At 41.1% G+C, this 20,455-nt stretch overlaps 2 protein-coding genes and 4 non-coding genes across 8 annotated transcripts in view; 1 reads left to right on the top strand and 5 right to left on the bottom strand.

Moving 5' to 3' along the window:
- Positions 1–97: 97 nt before the first annotated feature.
- On the bottom strand, positions 98–5,126 carry RPL4 (ribosomal protein L4). Its single transcript, XM_036087092.2, has 10 exons — positions 4,987–5,126; positions 3,224–3,395; positions 2,927–3,033; positions 2,469–2,607; positions 1,889–2,013; positions 1,484–1,613; positions 1,063–1,219; positions 716–799; positions 491–611; positions 98–403 (listed from the first exon to the last, which is right to left on the bottom strand). The coding sequence occupies exons 1-10, from the start codon at positions 4,987–4,989 to the stop codon at positions 179–181; spliced, it is 1,263 nt and encodes a 420-aa protein (XP_035942985.1). The 5' UTR covers positions 4,990–5,126; the 3' UTR covers positions 98–178.
- Positions 1,364–1,433, bottom strand: LOC118532547 (small nucleolar RNA SNORD18). Its single transcript, XR_004915776.1, has one exon. It is a non-coding gene; the product is annotated as a small nucleolar RNA SNORD18 (small nucleolar RNA).
- LOC118532546 (small nucleolar RNA SNORD18) lies at positions 2,120–2,191 on the bottom strand. The gene has a single exon (XR_004915775.1). It is a non-coding gene; the product is annotated as a small nucleolar RNA SNORD18 (small nucleolar RNA).
- LOC118532541 (small nucleolar RNA SNORD16) lies at positions 2,669–2,767 on the bottom strand. The gene has a single exon (XR_004915771.1). It is a non-coding gene; the product is annotated as a small nucleolar RNA SNORD16 (small nucleolar RNA).
- On the bottom strand, positions 3,107–3,179 carry LOC118532540 (small nucleolar RNA SNORD18). Its single transcript, XR_004915770.1, has one exon. It is a non-coding gene; the product is annotated as a small nucleolar RNA SNORD18 (small nucleolar RNA).
- Positions 5,058–20,455, top strand: part of ZWILCH (zwilch kinetochore protein) — a 38,752-nt gene continuing 23,354 nt past the window's right edge. For 2 of the 3 annotated variants that reach the window (XM_036087090.2, XM_036087089.2), the window contains exons 1-7: positions 5,058–5,596; positions 8,745–8,796; positions 11,455–11,550; positions 14,802–14,920; positions 18,211–18,410; positions 19,585–19,655; positions 20,220–20,375. In XM_036087090.2, coding sequence (XP_035942983.1) covers positions 5,544–5,596; positions 8,745–8,796; positions 11,455–11,550; positions 14,802–14,920; positions 18,211–18,410; positions 19,585–19,655; positions 20,220–20,375 — 747 coding nt within the window. In that variant the 5' untranslated portion in view covers positions 5,058–5,543. Of the gene's footprint in view, positions 5,597–8,744; positions 8,797–11,454; positions 11,551–12,829; positions 12,864–14,801; positions 14,921–18,210; positions 18,411–19,584; positions 19,656–20,219; positions 20,376–20,455 lie in introns of those variants that run through there. The other variant, XM_078079167.1, reaches the window with a different exon arrangement.

Below are 20,455 nucleotides of genomic sequence, written 5' to 3'. Positions count from 1 at the left end.
GTTTTACACCAGACTATAAAATGGAACCAAGAGGCCAGACTTATGGGGGAACAAACAACAAAACTCTAAGATTCACAAACACATCCAAAAAGTCGTGTTTCTCACTGGCTTTGATCAGGTCTTTATTCAAAATTAGCTGTCCAAAAGGATTTGACTTTTATAGAATAAACCTAAGTTTTTAGGCAGTAGGCTTCTCCGCAGTGGGTTTCTTTTCTGCAGGCTTCTTGTCAGCTGCTGGTTTCTTGGTAGCTGCAGCCTTTTTCCCCACCACAGGTTTCTTCTGCTTCTTCACACCAGTAGCCTTCTTTCCTTTCTTCCCTACCACAGGCTTCTTGCTTGGAACCCCCTTCTCATCTGATTTGGCTTCTAAGGCTGCTGCTGCCTTATCCATTCGGAGTTTGTGCTACAACAAATTAAGAGAACAACTTAAGAATCCTATCTTTCTAAGAAAAAAAGTTGACCTATCATCAAAAACCAAATTAACACTCACATTCTTGGCCTGGCGAAGAATGGTATTCCGGCGCATGGTCTTTGCATATGGGTTTAGCTTCAACATGATCCTCAGGTTCTTCAGTGGATTCTTCTTCAGAACTCTGCGATGAATCTTCTTGCTGTAAAAAGGTGGTAGTAACATTAGTATTTTATTCACATTATCCACATTTTTGAAATAACCAGTAGTATGAGGCTTTAGCAAGAATAAGTATCACAACTTTACCGTGGTGCTCGGAGGGCTCTTTGGATCTCTGGACTTTTCAAGATTCTGCTAAGATCTGTATTAAGCATCTTATGCATGGGAAGGCTGAGAAGAAAAAAATGCTGAACAGTAAGATGCTCAATTCCTACTTCTCAATGAACACTGAAACCTTCCAGAGTTCCATCAGAATTTCCATCACACTACCATCGTTCAGAATATCTCACCATTACACAATATTGAATCTGTACATAAGGGGAAATGGCCACACAACATCATCCATTATTTAGAAAACATGCAAATGAATTCTGAATGTGAATATCCACAGCACGAACATCTGTGTTCAATATATGAACACGAAGAACACTCACTTGTAGTTACTCTTGAGGGAGGCAGCCTTACGCCAAGTGCCATACAGATCGTCTAACTTGCGGAAAGCACTTTCAGTCCAAATGCAGAAACGTCCCACGTGCCCACCAGGAGCAAGTTTCAAAATGTTCAGTTTGCTCACATTAAGTAAAGTAATTCCTTTTGAAGGGAAAAGAGAATTAGGGAGCCTGTATTTTAAACACAAGAAACACAGATCACGTGTCTGACTTGTGTGCTACATGAGGTACCCGAGAACTATGGCCCTACTTAGGCAGTTTCAACCACCGTGTACTCATGCAGCTGAGAATCAGAAGTTCCACAAAATCATGTGTTTCAGAAACACGGACCATAAAGTGGAATCTCATCATGTAAAAGCCAAGTAAGCTTGCATCATACGGGCATTGAAGTAAGAAGTACAATTACCAGGGATGTTTCTGAAGGCCTTGATGATACCGTTGTCTTCATTGTAGATGATGCAGGGTCCCCTGCGCTGGATACGACGACGGTTTCTCATTTTGCCCTTGCCAGCTCTCATTCGCTGAGAGGCATAGACCTAGAAAGAGAACATTTAGTATCTTGATTAAGGTATGAACCCTGCGATTGATCTTCAAAGTTAAACTCCACTTTACGATGAAAAGGAGCCACAACAAATTGCCCAACATTAACACACAGCCGTAAATGGCAGTCAGGATTCAAACCCAAGTTATAAGGTTTGAGTCCTTGCTCTCATATCCAGTTATACTGTCCTCCAGACATCTTTTGAAATTTAAAAATCTGACAAATTTGTGTTAAGGACCACCAAAATGGAAATTTGTTCATTAAGCCTACCTTTTTGATATCATTCCAGGCTTTAAGTTTCTTAAGAAGCAGAACAGCCTCCTTGGTCTTCTTGTAGCCTTCAACTTTATCTTCAACCACCAAGGGAAGTTCAGGAACTTCCTCAATACGATGACCTGATAATGCCAATCAACACCAACAAATACCTGGTTACCCTGAAACTTTTGAAAAATCGAGAAACATTTCATGTAATCCACAAAAGCAAAATAGCATATGATGTGCCAAATCAGAATTCCCACAAATATCATGTGTTTCAGAAACACGGACCAATTAAGTGGAATCTCATCATTTTGACAGTTTAAAATAGAGTAGGGACATGACTGAGTGGAAAGTTTTCTAATACACGAAATCACCACATTCCAATTAGTTCACCAGTTATTACACAATATTCACTGATGACTTACTATAGATTGAAGTAGAACTATTATTTAGTAGAGAGAAATTTAGTCAGGGAACATGGGGATGAATAGAATCTGCACAGGTTATTATTATTAACACGAATGAAATGGGTCAGGTGGAGGGAGAAAAAAAGGGTATTTTGTCCCATTCCTGTAATACAAAATATGCAAACCTTTAGACATGACCAGTGCGGGTAAGGCTGAGGCAGCCAGGGCAGAGCAGATGGCATATCGCTTCTGTGTTGTGTTCACTCTGCGATGCCAACGGCGCCAGGTTTTGGTTGGTGCAAACATGCGGCCCCCACGACACATCTATTTTCCCAGTTAAGAATCACATTTCCCAAATTTTAGGAATTATAAAAGGGTTAGGTCTTGCTCAGTAAGAATTTTCGTCACCCTTCTGAACCAGCTTACTGACAGCAGGCAACCGTCGCTGAGAACAGAGTAAGACGCAAATTACGACATCATTGCAAGCAAAACTTCCCAATGCCAAGCCCCTACCTGCCCAGAGCAATGACCTGGACACTATTGGTATGTTGGAAATATTTTCAAAACTGCTAATATGAATAAACCAGGTCCAGTCTGATAAATTCCACAAGAGCTGACCAATCCAGAGTAAAACAAAGGATACATTTCCAAAAGCACCCTGGCCAGAACGGTGAGTCCCTCCGCCTCGAACTCTGGGAATTCGAGCCACAGCTCTGCCAGTACCCCAAGACTCAGCACTGGTTTGATGACCTGAAATTGGGAAGAAATACAAGTTTTAGCTACTCAACCCTATCAACCTAGGACTATTATGCATGATAGCAACAGCATCAGAACATCCAGGAAAATCACGTTGATTCAGAAACACGGACCAATGGGAGTGGAATTTCATCACTGCTGTTAAGCAGGTCTTAAAAAATATCAACCCTTGAAAAATCCATACCTGCTAATTCACTGACAGCATATGGCTGTCTGTTGTTTTTGCGCAAGTTGGTGTGAACAAAGTTCACGATATCAGGTCGAATGGGAGCCTTGAACACAGCAGGCAAAGTAACATTTTTGCCAGATGATTCCCCCTTTTCGGAGTACACAGATATTAATGGACGAGCACACGCCTGGGAAAAAGAAAAAAATACTTATGTTGACAATATCAGAGACACTATTCTCACATATCAACAGTATCTTTATTTAGATATTTTAAAAGATTTTCTTTGAGAGAGAAAATGAGACAGCAGGAGAGGGAGGAGGGTCAGTGGGAGCAGCAGACTTCCTGCTGAGCAGGGAGCGCGATGTGGGACTCCATGATCATGACCTGAGCTGAAAGCAGTTGCTTAACCAACTGAGCCACCCAGGTGCCCCTCAACAGTATCTTTAAAGACTGAATTACAGATGAGATTCGAATTTGGGTAGACAGACAACTCTTAGGGCTGAAACAAAGGCTATTACGAACACACCATGTTTATTAACTTCAATAAATTCTTATACTCAAGAACATTTAGAATCTCAAAATCCACCACAAAATTTATCATTCAACTTTCAACCCAGGCCGTACAAAAGAAAATGATCGGAAGTATACTGTAAGGTTTGAAAATGCTATTTAATGCCACCATCTGAACTTTTGCCAACTGTCAGAAATCTGGTCTACCACAGCTCTACTTCAAATTTCTGCCCTTGGCCCCCTTCATCCTGAACACAGCTCATTAAACTTACCAACAAAAATACTGGTCATATTACTTTTTGCTCAACATCCTCCAAAGACTTACCATCTAAAAATAAACCTACTAAAGTTTTGAGGATGGCCTATGTGATCTGCTAGACCTCATCTCCCATAATCTTTTCCAGACATCACTGTCCCTACACTCAGGGCCATACCCCTTCTGCCTCGGTAATCGTTGTTTTCATCCTGAAGAGCCTCACACTCCTTCAGACCACCTTCTGGAAAGTTTCTCTGATCCCTTTACTGCCCAACTACTGCCTCCACTCCCATTCCCCATGTTAACAGCAATTACTACCGTACAATATGTTGGTGTTATTTGGTCAAATTATGATCCAAGCATCACGAGTGTTGTCTTTTTTTTCACTGAACTCCCCAGGGCACAAAAACACTACACAATGCATGTAACAAACATTATTTGTGGAAATGCAGTGCAAGTGACATTAGTCGTACCACGAGCTGTGAATGTGACGGTTTAGGGGACACCTAACAGAGCAATTTTTAAAGTAAGAGGATCGGGAAGCTTTTGTAGAGGCGATTCTTAAATGAACACAGACAAGAATTCAGAAAAACGTGGATATACAAATCTTTCCCAAGATCTCTCTCGAAACACGAAAATATTCCTTATTTAACAGCACGTGAAAACACAAGGCCCAAAATTGATTTTCACCCCGATTCAGCCTTAGGCCCCAAGAGTTTCCAAGTTGTCAGTAGAACCAATGCCTTATACGATCCAAGGAAAACTAGAATCCCAAAGGTTCCTCTGCACCTGAGAACGATCTGATGTCGCCCTGTGCTGGGACGCCCACGTTGCCTCTAAAATGGCTGCCGTAAAGCCGCACTACCCAGCTCCGAGCCACAAACAGACGCCTTTGACCCTCATCCCCTTTTCCTCGCTTTCTCTCCTGAAGATATTATGCCCCAAACCCCTAACCCATTCCTGCCGGGACCCGAGAGCAGGGAAAAGCCCACCAGAGAAAGCTTCCACTCACCATCGCGGGGAGAGGAGAGGGCCACGCTCCTCTCAACCCGGCGGCTCCTATAGGAAAAGGAAGTGCTTAGCACTTCCGCTCTATATGTAACCTTCAACTCGTCCGCCAACCTGCCCCGCCTCAGAACCAATCCAGAGACACAAAATATCGCTTTACCACTCTATAAAAAATAATAAATAGCGTGTTATTTCTTTACATGCATCAAACTACGGTACCCACTGACTTTAAAAGCCAACAAAAGCGCTTAGAAACAAGGGACTCCTTTTTGCGGACTAATCCCTAAGGAGGCGTGGCAACTCTCGCGAGACGAGATATCTTTTCCCCTTCAACCACTGCAACTTACTTTAACTTTTTCTTACGGGAATGGAAAACTGCTGGGGCGGAAAAAAACCGCTGTGTGCTCTAAAACAAAAGATTAACTTTGTGGACAAACGGGGCCTGTCGGAGGTGGGTGGGGTGTAAACGTAGTCCCGGCGAGGGGGTCATGACCCCGGACGTCAGCAGCCGGCGCGCAGTTCAGTTTGGCGGTCTCGGATTTGCAGTCAAACTGGGGCGTGATGTGGTCCCGAATGAACCGAGCTGCCGAGGAGCTTTACTCTCGTCTCCTGCAGTGAGTTGTAGCTGGTGCTGTTGCCTAGGGTGCGAGGGCAGCACTTCTCCCTGGGCGTATTTCTCGGTCCCCACCCCAAGCCTCTTTCCCCTGCTTTGGGGAGAAGTGCCTTGTCAGTTCTCAGCGGCGCCTAAGTTTCAGACTAAGGCAGCTTTCCTGGAGTCTGGGAGTTGGGGAAAGGCCGGTTATCTGCTCCAGCGTGGGGTTGGCCCTGTGGGGGCTTGCTTGTAGTCTCGTATAGGAGAAAACAACTGTACGTTATCAATCGGGGTGGAAGGTGACAAGTTTTTCGAGGCGCTTTATTCATGCGGATGATCCACCGAATTTAGGATATGTTAGAGACACCTCTCAGGATTTGGAAAACTGGATGTTGGCATCCTTCATCTGTTTAAAGCCTTTCTGGTGTGAAACGTATTGTCTATTCAGAATAATTATTTGTGCTACACTTGTAATAACGTAATAGTGTGTTGGGTTTTTTAAGTACCTTTATTTCACTGTGCTCTAAGACTTTGTTCTTAAAGTGAAGTGCTAGGACAAAAGGGGATTCCATCTAGTTCTGCATCCAACTTTAAAATCTAATCCAGCAGTTCTCAAATTTGAGCTTGCATCAGTCACCTGGAGGGTTGTCAAAACACAAGATTGCTGGGCCCCATTTCCAGGGTTTCTGATTTAGTAAGTCTGGGTGGGGCCAAAGAATTCTAACAAATTCCAGGTGAAACCTGCTGCTGGCTTGACACCACACTTTGAGAACCACTGATGTAATCTAACCCCTAATTTTCTAAATGCCATAATTTTTCATTATTTATCTTTATTGCTTTTTTTCCGCTTACAAAAGTAGTAATGTAGCGCCGGGGTGGCTCAGTCGGTTAAGCATCTGCCTTCGGCTCAGGTCACGATCCCAGGGTACTCGGATAGAGCCTCTCATTGGGCTCCCGGCTCTGCAGGGGATTCTGCTTCTCCTCCCTCTGGCTGCCGCTTCGCCCTGCTTGTGCTCTCTCTCTGTCAAATAAATAAATAAATAAAATCTTTAAAAAAAGTAATAATGCTTGACAATTTTTGAACATTATAGACAGAGCACTAGGTTCTTTATTAATGTCTTGGATGGTTTTCAGTATGACACCCTATAGATCTATCTCATTGTTTTTAACTGCTTTGTAATATTTTATCCTCTGTCTGTCTTATGTTTATTTAACCAGTTCCCCATTGATACAGTTTTATTTAGATCCTATTTATAATTCCCGGTTATTTCACGGAGCTTAGTCTTTTTCTCCACTTGTAAGCACAGAAGTCTCTTTTACTTCTCTTGAGTCCTTCACAATGCCTGTGCATCCAGTTGCCTACTGGAAATTTCCACGAGACCTCAAACTCAATATCTGCAAAACCGAATTCATCTTTTCCCAGCAACCTGACACTCTGCTCCTGAATCCTATCTCTGAATTAAGAGTTCCAAATCTAAGATTCTCACTTCTCTTTTCCAGCCCCCTCCCCAGCCCCCATTCCATCTAAATCAGTCACCTGGTACCCTTGTTTCCCCTCTATCTCTACTGCTTTTGTTCAGGCCATTGTCACTTATTCACAGCTATTTTCCTGGCCTCCAAGTTTATGCCCTCCATCTCATGGTCAGAGAGGTATTTGCCAGTTAAAATTTTTTAGTGGGGCGCCTGGGTGGCTCAGTGGGTTAAGCATCTGATCAGGTCATGATCCCGGGGTCCTGGGATTGAGCCCCACTTTGGGGCTTTGCTCAGCAGGGAGCCTGCTCCCTCTGCCTTTGCCCTCCCCCCTGCTCTCTCTCGTGCTCTCTGTCTCTTTCAAATAAATAACTAAATAAAATCTTTAAAATAAAATCTTTGAGTTCCTCTTGGTTTTCAGGATAAAATTCTAGTGGTATGGCAACATGTCTTCCATTGTGCGGCCACAGTACCCTGCACTCACCTCTGTTGGAGCACCCATCACCCTGTATTCTAACTGTGGACTTACTCTTTGGACTTCAGTCAAGACTATGAACCAGGGACTATGTTTTTGTTGTATATCCTGGACATCTAGGAAGAGTGCCTGCCTATAATATACATGACTGTTGAATAATTGAATAACATCCCTCAGTTATACACAAAGGGCAGTTATCTTTAAGAATAAGTCACTGTCTTGTCCAAAATGGCAAAAGTGAATCACAGGCCTAGCTCTCCTATTTTTATGTCAGGAAGTCAGAGTAGATCAAATAATAAATGGTATCCTGAAACAATTCCATTGGGCTTCTTTAGGTCTCTAAAGATTGTGTCTCTTTCAGAGTGTAGATCAGACTGATGGGCATTTTGGTATGTTTAATGGTTTATAGTTCACACGCTTTGGGATGACTATTTTAGAACTTTCTTGAATGAAACGATAATTATTAAATGATACCCGAGAGTTTTGTGCTTAAATTTTTAAAAGGAAGTTGTTTAACGTTATCAAATTTACTAAGTTTTTAGTGACCGCTCATAAAAATAGAGGGAGGATAGGTGTTTCTATTTTAGCCATAGAAATCTAGGACTAGGAACCTTAAATAACTTTTCCGTGGTTACCCACTGATTCAGTGGCAGATCAGAATCCAGTGATTTTTACTTCCTATAAGTTACATGGTATATTACATTTTAATAGTAACTGATGATGTGTTTTAGAAGATGAGAGTAGAGGTAGGTAACCTGATTTCCTGCTGCCTCTGAGAAGCTATTGTGCCCAGTTGTGGGTAGCAGTCTATTAATTTCTACCACATGTCTTTTTTTCTGATATTCTTCTTTTTTTTTTTTTTTAAAGATTTTATTTATTTGTCAGAGAGAGAGAGAGGTGCGTGCACACAAGCAGGGGGAGTGGCATACAGAAGGAGAAGCAGGCTCCCTGCTGAGCAAGGAGCCCTATGCGTGACTTGATCCCAGGACCCTGGGATCATGACCTGAGCCGAAGGCAGATGTTTAACTGACTGAGCCACCCAGGCGTCCCTTCTCATATTCTTTTTCTGCTTTTTCCCCCTCTTCCCAACCATGCCTTAGGGCTGCCAGGACTACTTTGCGCTTTGCTTTTCTCACTGGTGTCCTACAGAGGTAAAGTGATGACTACTGAATTTAAATATCAGAATACTATGACTCTGTTTTTCACGTGTAGTTCTTCATTTCAGGGAGTTTGATGAAGAAAAGAAAGGAATCCATAAAGATCCATTTATCTATGAGGTATGAACAATTTATTTCGTTTTTAAACACAACTCAGTAATCCTAACATTCTGCTTTTTTAAAAGTTGGGTTCATTGAAGTTAGTTTATAGTAAATCCCACCCTTTTAGGGTACAGTTCTATGAGTTTTTACAAATGCATCAGTCATATAACCACCCCCTTGATCAAGATCTAGAACATTTCTGTCACCTCCAAAAATCTCATGTCCCTTTATAATCAGCCCTTTGTCCCTGGCCTTTTCCAGAATGTTATATAAATAAAATCACACGGTATGTAGTCTTTTGGGTCTGGCTTCTGTCAAGGAATGTAATGCATTTGAGATTCATCTATGTTTTGTGTGTATCAGTAGTTCATTCCATTTTATTGTTGGATAGTATCCCATTGTATGGGTGTGCGACACTTACCACTTACCAGCTGATGGACACTTGGATTGTTTCCGGTTTTTGATAGTTATGAATAAAGCTGCTATAAACATTCATGGATTTATTAAGCATCTAATATATGCCAAGTGTTCCATAGCTAAAGTCCCCATATGGTTTAATCTATAAAATAATTAGTAAACTAAAATTAATTGTATGCTAAAAGACAAATAAGCTGGAGAGAAATAGTCATATAAGATACATGTTAATATCATATATATATAATACATAAAAAATTCTTAAAAATCAAAGAAAAACGACAACTGTAATAGAAGAATAGACAAAAGACATAAATAAGTAAGCCCAGAAAGAAAATTACAAGTAGAGTTGTTTCTTACTGTTTGAGTTTTCACTAACCAAACTCAGGAATTAAGTATATCTAGGTAAATGTTAATCCCTCCCCATTGGAATTCTTGCTTGATACGTATATAGTTTCCTAGGGCTGCCGTAACCACAAATTGGTTTGCTTAAAACATCAGAAGTTTATTCTGTTGCAATTCTGGAGACTAGGACTCTGAAATGGAGGTGTCAGGAGGGCCATGCTCCTATTGAAGGCTCTAGGAAAGGATCCTTCCTCAGCTCTTCCTAGTTTCTGGTGGTTTCCAACAATCCTTGGAGTTTCTTGGCTTGTAGACACATCACTCTAATTTCTGCAGCTGTCAATACATAGCATCCTTTTGTGTCTATGTCTCTAAATCTTTCCCTCCTTATAAGTACATCAGTAATTGGATTTAGGGCCCCCCCCCAGTCCAAGTTAATCCTCAACTTGATGACGTTTGCCAAGACCCTTCTTGTAAAGTCACATTCAGAGGAACCAGGAGTTAGGACTTCATGTCTTTCGGGGCATATTCAATCCACAATAGTACTTGAAACTCAAGAACCTAGTAGATTATAATAACACAACATCCTTTGCTTTCTGAACTTGGTATCTAAATGCTTTAGGATCCAAACTGAGAAATGAAATGGATTCAAGTAATGAGAGTTATTTGTCAATGATAAGCCTTTGAGAGACTGGTCACCTTCATTAGTAATCAAATAAATGAAAAAAACAGTAACAACCAAGATACTATTTTTTGCTGTGAGATGGTAAAAATAAACAGTGAAAATATACTCTGTGTTGCCATAAGTGATGGGAATGCAAATATGTGGGGGCAGCATATTTGCAAGGCAATTTGACAAAGTCGGTGTGTTTCTAACTATTCATCTTAAGAAAGTAATTCAAGGATGTCTATTATTGTTTATTATAGTAGATAACTTAAAAGTATCCAAATATTGGGGTGCCTGGGTGGCTCAGTCGTTAAGCGTCTGCATTCAGCTCAGGTCATGATCCCAGGGTCCTGGGATCGAGCCCCACATCAGGCTCCCTGCTCAGCGGGAAGCCTGCTTCTCCCTCTCCCACTCCCCCTGCTTGTGTTCCCTCTCTTGCTGTGTCTCTCTCTGTCAAATAAATAAATAAAATCTTTAAAAAAAAAAGTATCCAAATGTTGAACAAAATGGGATTAGTTATATGATGGTAGAGCCAAAGAACACTTAATGGGGTGGAAAGAAGTGTATGATACAGAATGTCTATTTTTATTAAGCAAAATCCTATCTAGATATCTAAATACTGAATACATTTCTACTTAAGTAGATTTATTTATGGAAAAAGATCTGACAAAATAGATGCCAACCATGCTAATAACAGTAGTGATTATCCTGGCTAGTAGAATTATATGTGAGTTACAGTGGCTTAGCTATCTATTTTCAGACCTTTCTGCAATGAACGTGCTTGCAATTGGAATGAAAAAATACATAGTTCCTAGAGATTGATAAAAGTTCTAAATTCCATAGTACAGTCAGAATGAAAGATCATATTTATAAACTGCTAATTATATGGTACATTATAGTAAGTACAGTATGAGTCAAGGAAGAGGATGTCTCTGATCCTAATCAAAAGAAGGCTCTATAAGGCAGGGTGCACTTTAGGGAGGCCTTGAAGCCTGTGTAGAAGTGAATAGAGCTAGGTTTGTCTAAACATGAAAAAACAACATGGCAAAGAATAAATGAATGCTTCTCTTTAGAACATTATGTCTTGTTCAAATTCTCTTTTTCAATTGCTTCTGTAAAATTAGTCTTTTTTTTTTTTAGTAACATAATGTATTATTTCAGGGGTACAAGTAAAATTAGTCTTTGTGTTTAAATATTTGTACTAATATATATGTGTGTACATATAACTGCTTGACTTTATCTATTTTTAATAGGCTGATGTTCAAGTGCAGTTGATCAGCAAAGGCCAACCAAATCCTTTAAAAAATATTCTAAATGAAAATGACATAGTATTCATCATGGAGAAATTGGTAAGTAGTGCTTACGCTTTGCACTTGTTTAATTCTTTTTTTTTTTTTTTTAAGATTTTATTTTTAAGTAATCTCTATCTTCATTGTGGGGCTCGAACCCCGAGATCAAGAGTCACATCCTCCACCAGCTGAGCCAGCCAGGCATCCCTGTCTTTGTTTAATTCCTAATAGCCAAATTCAGTTTATTGAGAATGATCTCAGATGTGCACATTTTTTTTTAATCAGCAAATTAGTGAAAGTGGATTCTAATTCTTTTAGAAGTAGATACAGTGGTGTCCAATAGAAGTATAATGAGAACTGTATAGGTAATTTAAAATTTTGTAGTAGCCTGATTTTTAAAAAAAGTGAAATTAATTATCATACAGTAATATTGACTTTTTTCTTTTGTTGTCCACTTCTTTGAATTTTAGCACATGTATAGATTCTGGTAATCACCACCACAATCAGGGCACAGAATAGTTCCATCACCCCTATGAAAAAAACTATGTATTTTTTCATTCCAATTGCAAGCATGTTCATTGCAGAAAGGTCTGAAAATAGATAGCTAAGCCATTGTAACTCACATATAATTCTACTAGCCAGGATAATCACTACTGTTATTAGCATGGTTGGCATCTATTTTGTCAGATCTTTTTCCATAAATAAATCAACTCCCTCATGCTATCCCTTTAAAATCCCCCTGGCAACCACTGATCTCTTCTCCCTTGGGGTAGTTTTATCTTTTTAAGAATGTCATGAATGGAATCATAGAGTCTGTAACCTTTTGAGTCTGGCTTCTTTCACTCTGTATAATGCCTTTGAGATTCATCCAAGTTGTATGTATATCAGTGGTTCATTTCTTGTAATAGCTGAGTAGATTCTGTGGTATGGATGTACCACTGTTTATTTATCTAGTCACTCTTTGAATGACATTTGGGCTGTTTTCTGTCTCCGGTGATCATGAATAGAGCTGCTGTTAATCATTTTTGTACAGATTTTTGTGTGAGTGTGTTTTTTCTTTATGGTAAATACCGAGGAGTGGGATTGTCTGAAATTAGGTTTAATAATGCTTTTTATTTAGTCTCATATATCTGATAATACCATTTCAATGCATAGTGAATATAAAAATCATTAATGAGATATTTTAAGGTTTTTTTTTCTTTCCCATACTGCATCTTTAGAGTCTGGTGCATGTTTACCCTTAGATCTTCATTTGGTCTGGCCCCCTTTCCAGTGCTCAGTGGCTGCGGGCGGCCAGCGCCTGTTGTACTGAACGCACAGCATAAGTAGCTATGACTCATGAAGTTCTACTTTTTAATTTTTGTTTGTGAAATGTAAGAGAAAACTTCTTATCTTTGCATCATTTTATAATTCCAGCCTGAAACCTTTGTGTTTTAATTATGGTGTTTTGGCAGAGCAATTATAGTGATTCTTGTTGAGTGGTGATAATGCTGTCAGGTTATACAGTTGCTTTGGGGCCAGAACACATTCCGTTGACTACATTTTTCCTGAAGTAGATTGGAACAGTCTCTACTAGGGGAACGTGGAGGTACTTTTACAAGGAACTCTTCTGTTTGCTTTAGGACCCTCATGCTGTCTGGTGAAAGAAGAGGGAGCTTTTCATTTGAATGCATACAATAGCTCCTTTTGGGGAAGGGGGCAACTTTGTTTTTTATGTTAATGAAAGGGTGGTGTTGTTTTTTTTTTTTTACGTTTTTTTATTTGAGAGAGAGAGAGAGATCACAAGCGGTGGGGAAGGGTAGAAGGAGAAGCAGACTCCTCTCTGAGCAGGGAGCCCGATGCAGGACTCCATCCCAGGAGCCTGGGATCATGACCCAAGCCAAAAGCAGATGCTTAACCGACTGAGCCACCCAGGTGCCCCTAATGAAAGAGTGTTATTACTGCTTATCTATAGTGAACAGATGCTTGGGAAATAATTATAGGTGAGTTATGTGGTTGAATTTAGACTTTTGTTATGGGGAAAAGGAAAAGTGTATGTAGAGCAAAAGCCAAAAAAATTAAGATGTTCAGATGAAGATGAGCCACCTAGGAAAAGATAAGAATGAGCCAAGGGGGATCTGGGAATGTGGTCGGGATCCCAGTGAGGACGCAGCTCGCCCTTGTGGGAAGGTCCCTGGAATTCACTGGGGCCCTGGCATTTTTGGATGAGGAGCAGTCAAAATGGCCATTGTCTCTGCAAAGATCAGTAGAGCTTACAGCATGAATTTTAGGTAGATGGGTATTAAACAGAAGAAAAAAATGACATTTTGGGTACCACCAGTTCTGGGAACTCTTTGGAAAGCCAGGCCTAGAAGGGACTGAGATCTGTGATCTGGCAAAAGAAATTCAAAGTTGGGGAAATATCTGGGTCTGATACCTATTAAGCGGGCGGAGTATTTACTGCCCGAAGGCTTAATTAATGGATAAGATCCTGAGTTTTGAAGTCAGACTGTCTAGATTCAAATGTTGCAGTTGCCATTCACTGGCTGTGATTCTAGGCAAGTTATTTAGCCATTTGCTACCTCAGTTTTCCCATCTATAAAACAGAGTTAATGGGGCACCTGGGTGGCTCAGTTGGTTAATGGTTCCACTCTTGGTTTTGGCTTGGGTCATGATCTTGGGGTCATGAGATCGAGCCCTCTCCCTCTGCCCCCCTCCCGAAAATAAATAAATAAAATCTTTAAAAAAAATTATAATAGTATCTATTTCAGGGTTTTTATGAAAAGTAACAGAAAACTTAGAACAATAGCTGTACATAGTAATGCTCAGGAAATGTTAACTCTTGGGGTTATTGTTATTATTGGCAAGGCTGAACTATGTAATTACTTAAACATGGAGATATTAGAAACACATAGATTTCAGAACCCTGTAACACGAATGAGAGCTGCTAGTCCTAAGAGTAGATTTAAGGAGTAAGGGCTGTGGCCCTTTGAGTTTTGGGAGTGAAAAATCAGGAGTCTCCCATGGGTTTCTCTTGGTGTTTTGTCTTTGGTTCATCATTTTATACATGTTGGAGCACTTCCTTTTCTAATGGCATCAGATGCTTCCTCTATCAGTAGCAACTTAGATCATTATCTTTTTATAGGACAGCGGAAATGCTTCTGATGGCAAGATTTGTTGGTACCAGACTGGTTTGTAGCTGTGATTCTTGCCATCACCCAGTCATTTGTGCTTAAGGGTTTGGAAACCAGTACATTATGTTCTAGCATAGTGAAGAATTGATTGGTGAGTGTTCTTTTACCTGACTAAATAATTAAAAAATATTTTTTAAGCCTTTGGACAAGGAAGAAACAAGTCATGTTGAAGAACCACAATGTGAAGAAACGGTTATTTCTGATTTCTCTACTGGAGAGAATGTCGGACCACTTGCTTTACCAGTTGGGAGAGCAAGGTAAGTTTTTCTTAGCATCGGGCTAGGAGGAGGGCTGAAGGCTAGGATTTAAGTGAAAGCGTTCTTACCAACATTGGGGAAAAAATATGTATCTAGTCCAGGTCCTTCCCTCCCTTCTTCCCCCTCTCCCTAGACACGATACCCAAATCTCCAGGGATAGCTTTACTTGAATATCCTATAGGTGTCCCAAGCATGACCAAGAAGACATTGTCATGGTCCCTTTCTCTACTCCCCCGTACTGTTTGTTCTTGCTTCTCAATTGTTTTCATTGTATTTGGTTCCCCTCCAGTCTTTCTTCCTTGCTGCCGCCAGAGATCTTCATAAATCACTGAAAGCCTGATTGTGTTGCTTCCTTGCTTAAAAATCCTTCACTGGTTTTTGTTGCCTCATGATACAATCCAAATTTCTTTTGAATGACACATAAGAACCTTCACTGTCCAGTCCAGAGCTCCTCCACCAGGGGAGCCATTCCCAGTCGGCGTTTGGAAATACGCAGGGATACTTCTTGGTTGTTACAGTGACTGAGGGGAGTGATTGGCCAGGGCTGTGGCTAGTGAATGTCCTGCAGTGCACTGGGCTCTCCTGCATGAGGAGGAATTATGCCACCCCGATGCCAGCAGTGCCCCTGGTAGAAAGCCTGCCGCCCCCATCTGCCTGGCCAGCTTCACTTCCTGCCTCCCGCTGTGTAGCTGCGGGCAGCTCTCCCCAGCTGGCCCCCCTTGCCTCCACAACCAAAGTTATTGCCGTCAAGGAGTTCTGGAGGATATAGTCATATAAATAATAACTGGACCGTAAGGACTCTAATAATAATATTCACAAAGTGACTCTCCTTCATGGTGGTTTTTGTTTGTTTTGCTAGGTAGAAGCTTGTAACATTTTTCTGTAGTTAAATTTATCAGTCTTTATGGCTTTTTGATTTTAAGTCATGTTTGGCCTTTTTTCTTTTCTCCCCGACAACTTAAACATTATTTATTGGTGTTGTTTTCTCCATCCAGTGTTTGTTTGGATTTATCCATATGCTTATCATTGCCTTGCTTTGCATTTGGAACCTTCCTTTTGGGATTATTGTATTTCCTTTCTGAAGTACAATCCCTTAGAACTTCCTTTGTTGAACATCTGTTGGTAATAAATTTTCATCTCTGAAAAATTTCAAGATACATTTTTGGGCAACTTTTAATTTTGATACACTTTCAAATTTACAGAAAAGTTGAAGGAATAGCACAAGAACTTCTGTGTACCCTTGACCCAGATTCACCAGTTATTTACATGTTACTGCATCTGCTTTGTGACTCTCTCTCATTCCTCCTCCTCCTCCTCCTCCTCCTTCTCCTCGTCCTCCCCCACTCTGCCACCTATATAACATACTCCTATCACCCACACACATTTTTTTAAATGAAATATTGAGAGAATGTTGGAGAAACTGTGCTCCTTTACCTCTAAATACTTCACTGTGTATTTTCTGAGAACAAGTATATTCTCTTATGTAAACACAGAACAATGACCAAAATCTGGAAGTTTAACAGTTACAGTACTATTATTCATACTCATTCACAGAGTATGCAGTTTTCTTTTTTTTTTTTTTTTAAGATTTTATTTATTTATTTGACAGAGAGAGACACAGCAAGAGAGGGAACGCAAGCAGGGGGAGTGGGAAAGGGAGAAGCAGGCTTCCCGCGGAGCAGGGAGCCCGATGCGGGGCTCGATCCCAGGACCCCGGGATCATGACCTGAGCCGAAGGCAGACGCTTAAGGACTGAGCCACCCAGGCACCCCGAGTGTGCAGTTTTCTTAAGTATTCCAATGACTGATGACCTCAAGCATCTTTCATGTGCTTATTGGCTTTTTTTTTTTTACCCCGGCTTTATTGAATATAATTAACATATCCTACCTATTTCTTTTGCTTCATCTCGCAGCCTGCTTTCCCTCCTACTGAACCTCTACCCTCACCCTATTGGACCCCCCACTTGTAGATAGCGCCATTCTCCTCACTTGCAGGTGCGTGTGTCTTCATCTGCCTGGTGTGCCCTTCTCCCAATTCTTCACTGGGTGAAATATTTATGTATTTTGCCACTTAATTTCCAGACTTTTGTTTCTGGGATACTGGGTATTGGAGTTTATAATTAGAAACGTATTTGGTCTTTGTCCACTGTTCCTGGCAGAGAGTTCCTAAAGCCCTTAGAATTTCCTAAGTGAGGAGAAAGAGGAAGGTGTTTTTTATTATGTTAGTGAGGTGGCTTTTGGGGGCACCTGGGTGGCTCAGTCAGTTGAGTGGCCAGCTCTTATTTTCCCCTCAGGTCGTGATCTCAGGGTCCTGGGATCCAACCCTGCATCAGGCTTTGTGCTCAGTGGGGAGTCTGCTTGAAGATTGATTCTTTCTCTCCCTCTCTGTCTGCCCCTCCCTCTGCTCACATGAACATGCGCTCTCTCTTTCTCTCAAATAAATAAATCTTTAAAAAAAGAAATTAGGTGGCTTTTGGAAAGCCCCTAGGTAACTTGTGGCTTGGGGCGGAGGGTTGTCAGGGTACCAACCCTGTGATTAGAGGGTTAGAACACTCAGCCCCACCCCTACCTCCAGAGAGGGGAGGAGGACTGGAGGTTGAGTTCAGTCCCCAATGGCCGGTGATTAATCATTTCATGCCTATGTGACTAAGGCTTCGTAAAAACCCAAAAGGAGAGTGTTTGGAGAACCTCTGGGTTGGTGAACAGGTGGAGATTTGGGGAGAGTGGCTCACTAGGAGAGGGCATGGGCTCTCTACACTCTTTCCCTATACCTTGCTCTGTGCATCTCTTCCATCTGGCTGTTCCTGAGTTATAACCTTTTATGATAAACCAGTGATCTAGTAAGTAAAGTGCTTTTCTGAGTTCTGTGAGTCTTTCTAGCAAATCAGTTGAACCCAAGGAGGAGGTTGTTGGAACCTCTGATCTATATCTGGTCAGTCAGAAGCACAGGTGACAACCTGGACTTGCCTTTGGCATCTAAAGGTGGGTGGCGATGGGCTGGGGTGCGTCTTGTAGGACTGAGCCCTTAACCTGTGGCATCTGATGCTGTCTCTGGGTAGATAGAATCAGAATTGGGTTGAATTGTAGGACACCCAGCTGGTGTCAGAAAATTACTTGGTATGAGGAAAAACCCCACACATTAGAGTTGGGTGCAGAATCTTAGTTGGTGACCAGAAGTAAGATCAGTCAGTGTCAGAATCGTAGATGCCCTTCATGATATCTTTGGAAAAGAAAACTTGATTGATGGACAGTTTCTACTTACAGTTTATTCTTCCTATTCTTGTTTTCAAGGCAGTTAATTGGACTTTACACCATGGCTCACAATCCTAATATGACCCACTTGAAGATTAATCATCCAGTTACTGCCCTTCCTCCCCTGTGGGTAAGGTGTGACAGTTCAGATCCTGAAGGGACCTGTTGGCTGGGAGCTGAGCTTGTCACCACAAATAACAGCATTACAGGAATTGTCTTATATACAGTCAGTTGTAAAGGTGAGAGCTCACTCATCTTACATTTATGGAGGGGGGTGTGCATTTATTTATTTGTGCTGTTACTGTGTTGTGGTTTTTACTGAAAACATATTGTGAAGAGGGAAGTGCACACAGTGGAACCTGTTAGCCACCAGGAACCTGCTCTGGTGTGTAACTTGCGGCATGTAGGAGGTATTCCAGAAACAGATCTCCAGAAATCTGAACAGGAGTTTATGGCTTTGTTTGTTAGTTTTATTTGGGTTTCATTTGGTTTATATGTGTGTATTTTTGGAAATTTTCATTGGAGGATAAAAAAGTGGAATATAATGACAATATAATTCCAATCTCATAGTAGATGTTTAATTATATTTTTGGTAGTAGGATTCTTACTAAACTCTGAAATCAGATTTGTATCCAATGTGCAGTAAACCAAATCTCTGAGTCACTGGGTTTGAAGCAGAGAAAATTGTATAATCAGAAAGGCAGCCCGTCGAGAGGGCAGGCAGGGGAGTATTCCCAAATCTGTCTTCCTGACTGAGCAAGTTTTATGATCCGAGGGGTTGAGATTGCATACATATTGATGAAAAGGGAGGGGGAAGTTTGTGACTATTCATGAGGAAAGATGGAGCATGCATATCCGGCAAACATAGGTAACATCTATCCCATGTTCACTTTGGGGTGGAGATTAACACCAGAACAAGGCATGACTCAGTCTCTGACACCAGGAGGTTATCTTAGGACAAGGAGAAGGAACTATGGGCATGCTTCATGAGCCCGTGGAAACTGGATGACGGGGTCTTGGGCTCATTATCTCGGGTAAGGGATGCAGAGCCTTGCTTGTTCATAGGCTGGAGCCATATCAATTGACCTTGAGTCCAGGCTTCCGCAGAGACAGCCAGTGGGGTCTCTGAAAAGACACAGTAGCTGATTAGAGAGAAACAGGTCTCTGAAAACCAGCTTTAAATTTTCTGCTGTGTTTCAACCTCATTAACTCAGTGGGGCATGGTTTCAGTATTGACCTCTGTTCCATTTTCCTTCCTTTGTCAAGATGTCATCTGGATTTAAAATTTAATGTCATCTGTTACTAGTGTAAAGTTGTGGTACCCTCAGAATTTGAGGGGTTGTCATTTTCCAACTCTAATAGTCTAATTTTGAATTGTACCTTTAAAATTATTTTTTCTTTTATGTCTTACAGCTGATAAAAATTACTCTGTAAATCTTGAAGACCTGAAAAGTTCACATAAGAAAAGACATCACTTATCTACGGTAGGTATTTCTCTCTTCTGCTCACATTAGTTTCTTCAGACAGTTATGGACCTGCCTCCCTAGTTCAGTGGGGTTTTTTTCACTCCTAATATGACTACATGTTGTTGTTTTTTTTTTTTGGTAGTATCAAAATCTTTGTGTTCATTTTCATTTCAGCTAATGACTAAAAATAGATTCTGCCTTGCCTTTTAGCCAGTCTTTGTAATGAAAAAGAATTGTGTTATTTTTCCATTTGGGATAAAAGTATGGCACTTTTTCTTCTGCTGGGAAAAAAAACCAAGGTAGTTTTTTTTTTTTTTTAAGATTTTATTTATTTATTTGAGAGAGAGAATGAGATAGAGAGAGAGCATGAGAGGGGGAAGGGTCAGAGGGAGAAGCAGACTCCCTGCTAAGCAGGGAGCCCGATGCGGGACTCGATCCCAGGACTCCAGGATCATGACCTGAGCCGAAGGCAGTCGCTTAACCAACTGAGCCACCCAGGCGCCCAAAACCAAGGTAGTTTTGATAACAGGCCTCTGGCCACGTGAAAGCGTAGCTAATAGTGGGCGGATATGCTCTTTTCAGGTAACAGCCAGGGGCTCCGCCCAGTATGAGCTCTTTAAGTCCACAGCCTTGGATGACACACTTGCTGCATCACAAACTACAATCACTTTGGATATTTCGTGGAGTCCTGTGGATGAGATTCTTCAAACCCCCCCACTTTCTTCAACTGCAGCTCTGGTAAGAGTGAACCCTGTTTTGTGTTGAGTTTATTCAATGCGGATTTACTTTTAACTTGCTTGCTGCTGGTGCTGCATACT

The sequence above is a fragment of the Halichoerus grypus genome, chromosome 8, assembly GCF_964656455.1.
Source record: "Halichoerus grypus chromosome 8, mHalGry1.hap1.1, whole genome shotgun sequence".
Lineage (NCBI taxonomy): Eukaryota > Metazoa > Chordata > Mammalia > Carnivora > Phocidae > Halichoerus > Halichoerus grypus.
This window is presented reverse-complemented; position numbering and strand designations above follow the sequence as displayed.

Excerpts from the sequence above, each read along its gene's own strand:
- RPL4 (XM_036087092.2), bottom strand. Across the intron at positions 2,608-2,926 it reads GCCAGGGTGCTTTTGGAAAT|ATGTGTCGTGGGGGCCGCAT; the intron begins GTATCCTTTGTT and ends CTGGGAAAATAG. Across the intron at positions 2,014-2,468 it reads CGCACTGGTCATGTCTAAAG|GTCATCGTATTGAGGAAGTT; the intron begins GTTTGCATATTT and ends TGGCATTATCAG.